At 42.1% G+C, this 6,809-nt stretch overlaps 1 protein-coding gene across 4 annotated transcripts in view; it reads right to left on the reverse strand.

Moving 5' to 3' along the window:
- The window catches only part of chchd3a (coiled-coil-helix-coiled-coil-helix domain containing 3a), a 71,040-nt gene extending 65,356 nt beyond the window's left edge, over nucleotides 1-5,684 (reverse strand). For 2 of the 4 annotated variants that reach the window (XM_037121523.1, XM_037121522.1), the window contains exons 1-2: nucleotides 5,435-5,683; nucleotides 3,619-4,576 (exon numbers count right to left, since the gene is read on the reverse strand). In XM_037121523.1, coding sequence (XP_036977418.1) covers nucleotides 3,619-4,576; nucleotides 5,435-5,515 — 1,039 coding nt within the window. In that variant the 5' untranslated portion in view covers nucleotides 5,516-5,683. Of the gene's footprint in view, nucleotides 1-3,618; nucleotides 4,577-5,434 lie in introns of all 4 variants that reach the window. The other 2 variants (XM_037121525.1, XM_037121524.1) reach the window with 2 other exon arrangements.
- Between the last annotated feature and the right edge of the window lie 1,125 nt (nucleotides 5,685-6,809).

Here is a 6,809-nt window from a genome sequence, read left to right on the forward strand (position 1 = left end):
GGTTCCTTAAAAAGACCATGTTTGATCAATCGTCCAAGTTGACTTGACTTTTTTCTCTATCTCCTTCACTTTTATTGCTTTGTTTGGTACATATTAACCTGCGAGGTGACCTTGCAAGGAGAGTATACAAAATACCAGAGTAAATGTCATGCAACACCATTGTTTGTGATACAGTAAATATAAGGGCCCAGCTTTGAACAAAACAGCAAACAGAGGTGAACATGGACCAAGTTTAAACCCAGAGTAAAACATGACCCATTGGTTTGTGGACGAAACCTGAGCCTCTAGGCTGGCCATCACCCATCATTACAGCCAGAAGTGACCATATTTGGATGAGAGGGTGTAACTGTGGAGGATATCCTGATTGGATCTGACTGACGACATGCCACAGTGGTGACTTATCACTCACAACGTAGCAGTCCATGAAGCATTCCCTACTCTGTGGTCTATTTTTACCAAAAATGGGCCATAACATTGACATCATGTTTTGCTGAAGAAGACCTGAAACTAGCAATTGAGACCATAAACATATTAGGAAACTGTTAACTGAGGTAATGAATCAAGTGAAAAGTAGGGTCATTTTGTCATATGGTTTTCTTTTTTGCAACCAGTGGAGTTGCCCCGTGCTGACCATTAGAAAGAATGCAGGTTAAAGGCACTTCAGACCAGACAGCTCGAGCCACATCTAATACAGACACCCAAAATACAAAAAACTGCAGATATCCTGTGCACACAAAAAGATCAACAGTCCAGACAAAAGTCCTTTCTTTGTTTTTCATTCATCCTGGAAGACTTTTGACTCTTCTCAATCTTTCCATCAGTGTTTTTTTGCTAATAGACTGGAAACTGAAAGACATAGCTGCAATCACAATTTCAGGGTCCCACAAAACAGAATGTAGAACTCACATGCGCATCTGAAAAAAGATAAGTGGATCTGGAATCTTTCATTTAAACACTGTGTGCTGCCATAGAGGCAGCTGACAGTTTCTCATGGTAATACACTCCACACCTGTTACAAGACTGAGTAGATATTGTTGCATGTATCTCTTAATACAAAATTTAATTAGTGCAAACAGTGAAGGAATAACTTTACCCAAACAGAGAAAATGAAACATGGTTGTCAAAGTGGCCCCCGGAGCTAATGGAAAAACGGACAGACAAAAGGAGTGTTTTTGTGGAACATACATGAATAAATTCTGTTAATTGTGCAATAGCGTTATTTGTGTGCTCGAACAAAGACGCAGGTGGCTCACACAAAATGCCACATCACAGAGGCCCTGCGGCCAAATAAAAATGTAGCATGCACAAAAGCCGGCCACCTCCTTCCCTTAATGAGGCCTGGTGGTTTGTTGTGAGAAACTGCGGAGGTGTCGTTTTAATCACTGGAGTCAGTGTGGCGTGGCATAAGTTGGCCTTTTTTAATTACCTTACTGATTGAGCACAGTCAAGGATGGGGAAGCCTGCCCACACCCTGGATGCCACCCTCTAAAGAACCAGCACCCACGCCCAATTCTGTACTTTGTAATGAACAGGTAACATTCAGACGTCCTCTGCCGGATGTGTATAAAGAGATAAGCGACAGACACCCACGCTTAGGAGATAATAATGCTAAAAAGTACTGAAAGAGTGAGTTTTTCCACTTGTTTGAGTCATGCAAACTCATTATGTAAACAATTTAACTCAAACCCTGTCATATCACTGAAGTTTGGTACTGCCGTATATGATCTATCGTGACAGGTTTCACCATGCCAAATATTCTCTTTTATGAGAAAACTGGGATGACACTCAGTAGAGTGCATACCTCTGCCAAGGCCCAACAGTTCCCTTCAATAGTCGTGTATCTCTGACCCATCCATAACTGCTTCACCACAATTCAAGCTCACCAGATCTAGGATCCAAATCAAAATTGTACTTACTCACAGATACCAGCCACCATATAAACCTGATTTTCTTAATCTTCAAGATCGATGCATTATTCTTTGAGAAATTCACAAAAATGTCAAAAAATACCCCATCTCACAAAGTCAAAGAAAGTCCTTTTATCCGGATCCTTACCAAAAGTTAATAGGGTCCACTCTAATCCAAGACCCATTCTCTATCTGTCTATTCTGTATAATACTCCTGACCAACCAACAAAAGACAAAACAAAAAAACAAAAAACATTACCTCCTTGGCAGATGTCAAATTGTGATAAACTCAGTTCAATTGCAAAACTTAACTTGTTCAGTTGGTTTTTGAACGGGTTTGGGAAGAAGTCTATGGTCAGCATTAGCCTAGAAGTGACCCTTTCTTTCCACTGCTTAAATCACTTTAGTAAATCTGCCCCACTTGTGAATTTTAGGCTTTCACATGGCTCAAAAACGGCACTTGCTAGCAAGTGCCTAGATGAGACAAACAGATACTCGTCTACTCAGCAGGCGGCCTTTACAGCCTTGTGTTTACATTTGCGCTCTTGCAAACGATCTAACCCAAACTTTCCAACTGGTAGGTAATTAAGTGTGTATATGCCAATGAAGTAGACAGCCTATTGACCATAACGTATAACATTAGCTTTCTACTTCTTGCAACTGCATTTCTAATTTTCTTTTCTGAAAACAAGCGCCTGCTATACCCAAAAACCAAAACAGTGCAGCTGTGGAACAGAAAACTAAAACAGCTCAGCTGTACAGAGCTTTATTTGGTTCTTTATCTGACTAAGTTGTTATATAATCCATAATTAAAATACAACTTTTGATTATAGCTGCTTTAATGAAGAGGGAATAATTTGGAGACACGAAACTTATAAAAATAGATCAAAGATTAAGATTTTGAATGAGTTAAGCCGTACTATTTTGAGAACTCTCACAAACTCCAGGAGTGAGAAGGGTAACCGTGACAGCTTGAGCTCCACGGTGACAGAGGCAGAACGGAGGACCACTAATTACAGCATCAATTTATTAACATTATTACATGAAAGAATTAATCATTTCATTAACAGCTAGGGAGATGCTATGAATCATAATATTACCAAGGCCACTGTGAGTTACGTTTTTAAAAATGAAGACTAATTACAAATTGCAAGAAAAGTTGGAGACAAAAAGCTTAGGGTGGCTCAAAGTAAACACCCACACAATAAACATAATTAAAACTCAGTGTGGCTGGTCTTAAAATAAATCCTCGGACAATTCATTCCCTCATAACCTTTGCCTTCTAATTAACTAGGCTACTGAAGAAGCGCCCCTTACATTTCAGGATAAAATAAGCAGTTAACAGGAACAATTCATTTCTACAGTTTTTATAAATGAACAGTGACTGCTGTTTGTTGTTAGAAGAAACAACACAGGTTTGTCCTGCCCCCTATTCAGCAATTCACTAAAATTGTTTAAAGTTACAAACCATATTAGCCTTAATTGAAAAAATAATAATTTTGTCAATCATCAAACAACTGCTCCATGATTCATTCTACATAAAAAGACTGATCTTGGGAAGTTTTCCTATACCTGTACCCACAGTCCTAATCAATACTGCGACAAAATATACAACATAAAGCAATAAATCTACAACTACCTGCTTCCATCAGCATTTGTTTGTGACATGTATTACAAATACAGATTTTCAGCAAAATGGAATCAAACTCACCAGCAGGTGCAGCAGAAGGTGGTGGGACCGAAATCGACTCAAGCACTACCGCTGGCTCAGGAACAGGAGCAGGGGATGCTGGATCCACTGGGGGCTGAGGAGGAGGTGCAACTGGTTCACAAGGAGTAGTAAACTCAGGCAGGGGAGGCGCAGCAAATGGCTCAGCAGGCTGCGTGGACAAAACGTCCGCTGAAGGTTTTGGGGCTGGTGGCAGGATGGCGACAGGAGCAGAAGCAAGGGGTTCCAATTCGTGAAGCAGGGGAGCAATGATGGGTTCAATCTCGACAGGAAGAGGAGGCGGTATGGGTTCAGGTACAGATGAAGGAGCAAGGGGTTCAATTACAAGTTGAGGAGCAATGGGTTCAATTATCGGAGGAGGAGAAGCAATGGGTTCAATTATTGGAAGAGGAGAAGGAGTGGGTTCATTCATGGGAGCAGGGGATGATTCAGTAACAAGGGGAGGAGGAGCAAGCGGAGTGATCACTTCCACCACAGCTGGAGAAGGGCAAGGAGCAGGAATCAGGGGATCAATGGGAGCAGGAGGAGGAGGCAAAATTACTGGCTCAACTGCAGCAGGAGCAGGAGGAGGAGGAGGAGGAGGTGCTGCCTCAGGCTCAAAAGCAGTAGCAGTGACAACATTAGCAACAGCTGAGGGTACCAGAGACGGGAGCACCACATCAATTATGGGGGGTGCTGCTACCTGTTCTTTAGGAGGAGGCGGTGGAGGTGCAGCCACAGTCTCTGTGGCAGATGGTGCTGGAGATGCAACGGGTTCTACAATAGGAGGAGGAGGCAAGGAGGTGATCGGGTCAAAGGGGGGAGGTATGGGCCGCAGGAGAGGAGGAGGAGGAGGAGTGAGGATAGGCGCAGGCACCATGGGAGGTGGCTGAGTGGGAGCAGGTTCATGTTTCGGTGGAGGTGACGGTTCCCTCATGCGGTTGATGACATTCTCAGAGAGCTGCAGAGAAGAGTGGTAGAAAAGTTTCAGACACAGATTTTAAATAAAGTACTTCTTGAGAACTTTGGACTGAGCCGGACCTAGCCTGCTCCCACGGACATTGCGTTTAACTACAGTAGACACAGCTTTGTTGACAATCTTTTTACGCAATCATTACAGCAGTAGCGTTAACAGGATTACCTTATTGAAGGACAACGTTAGCCTCGCTTGGCTGGCTTGCTAATTGTTTAATAATAGACAGAGTCATGCCAGCTAAAGTCTTGTCTGATCGACAAAAGCCTCTCAATCTAAATTTAACATCAGCTGACAGTGGCACAGAAGAACCTGTGACAGCTACCTCCCACCTCATGACAGAAGCTGACAGCCACCGCACTTCAATAACCACCCACGTTACCACCACGCACATGCATCCACCTTTCAGCGAAAAACTCCCGAAAGAAGAGTGCTTTGTGCAGCCATGAATGCAAGTTGAGTGAGTTTCATTCATGCAGTTCGTGACAGACCAAGGGAGCACGAGGCTGCTGACGTCAACGTCAACATTCCCACAAGGACATTCAAAAGTTCGCCGGTCTAGCTCTCACACAGAGGCTATTAACTACATGCTATTACACTGTGGGCTCCTCCACTACTTTATATAAACCTGTTTAACTTTAGGAATGATTCAAAGTGAGGCTGCTTGCTATGACAACTTAGCTAGCCACGTTTAGTCAAGCTACACAGCTAGCACTCTTGTTAGTGTAGCATTTACGAAGCGGCGTAATAACGTTACATCACTTAAGTAACTGACAGCACTCTGACGCAGACATAATAAGACACCTGCTGAGTGAAAACTTATCAGGTGTGTGTGCTGTCACTTACCCGTATGCCCTTCACCACTGTTATATTCTCGTTCTCATCTGACTCGAATGACACGCGGCGGGTACTGTTGTTCGCTCCCATTGTCAGACCGCAGCTCGTGTCCGATATCTACATGTAATAAGGAACTCTGTCCACTTTTAGTCCCTCTACATACACTTTACTTGCGTCAGAGACAGGTATAGGTGGCTGGGCCCGCTCACCACTGCTTCGGCACGTCCGTACTTCCTTAGCATGACGCGCGTGAAGAACGCGCGAGTTGATTGGACGAGAAGAGTCGCACGTCTTAACATCGGCGATTTTCATTGGTTGTTGTATACAAGTGACAAAGTGGGTGTGACGCTGCTGTCTGACTTCACATCATCAGTACAACGTGTTCACTGCTGGATGAAGTAATTACCAATTCTGCTGTCCGCAAAGAAGTCACTGTAATGTTCTTGTTAATGCCCATAGATGTATGTATTGTGATAACAAAACATAAATCAAGGCTATCGCTCTGCACCAAGTTTTTTTTCACAATAAACTATTTTGCATGAGAAATTATGCTTATTAGTAATGCTCAGAGATGAAATTTAACCATGCACGTTTACTCAAATACTGCATTTAAGTACAAGCTTGAGGTCTGTTTCCATTATCTATTCTATTTACTTCTGGTACACTACATTTTGGAGGCAAATGTTGTCCTTTTGACTTCCTTCCTTTTAAAAATAAATGTAATTACTTGTTACTTTACAAATTATACAGCTGCATCAGGGACAAAAGTAGGTCAGTTTCAGATTTATTTATATTATCTGCCACCAGATCATTAGAAAAATACCGAATACTAGATTAAAAAATCAGCCAAGCCAATAATCAGTAATAATTATAATTAATAATGTCAAAAATCACAATCATTTTAACACAAACCTGTCCAGAGGAATTTCTTTCCTAAGAAAGCATTTTAAAAGTTAATTTAAGCCATTCCAATTAACAGGAGCAATGGACAGCCACTCTGCAGCCCGGGGACCAACTCCAGTTCTGAGCCCACACTTTGCTTAGGGGCACTGACAGGAGAGAACCTTATATGTTTCTGATGGTGCAGGAAACCAGCCCTAAATTCATCTGATTAAACTTGGAAATCACTCGCTCTCAGCTATTTCCTTATTATATCTGCATCATGGTGTTCACTTGACAATGTAAGACATTATTTACATTATATTGATATTTTAAAGTTGGTGTTTAAATCACTGTGTTTTATATGTGTTCTTGCTCATCTTGAGCTGGCAAAAAGAGGAAAAGAAAATAGCCCAACTGAAGCGAGAGGAGGAGAGAAGGAAGAACAGGGAGAAAAGGAGATTGGGTGGGTAAAATATGCAGCTGGACTGAATGAACAATATTG

Source organism: Acanthopagrus latus, chromosome 14 (genome assembly GCF_904848185.1).
Source record: "Acanthopagrus latus isolate v.2019 chromosome 14, fAcaLat1.1, whole genome shotgun sequence".
In the NCBI taxonomy this organism is placed as follows: domain Eukaryota; kingdom Metazoa; phylum Chordata; class Actinopteri; order Spariformes; family Sparidae; genus Acanthopagrus; species Acanthopagrus latus.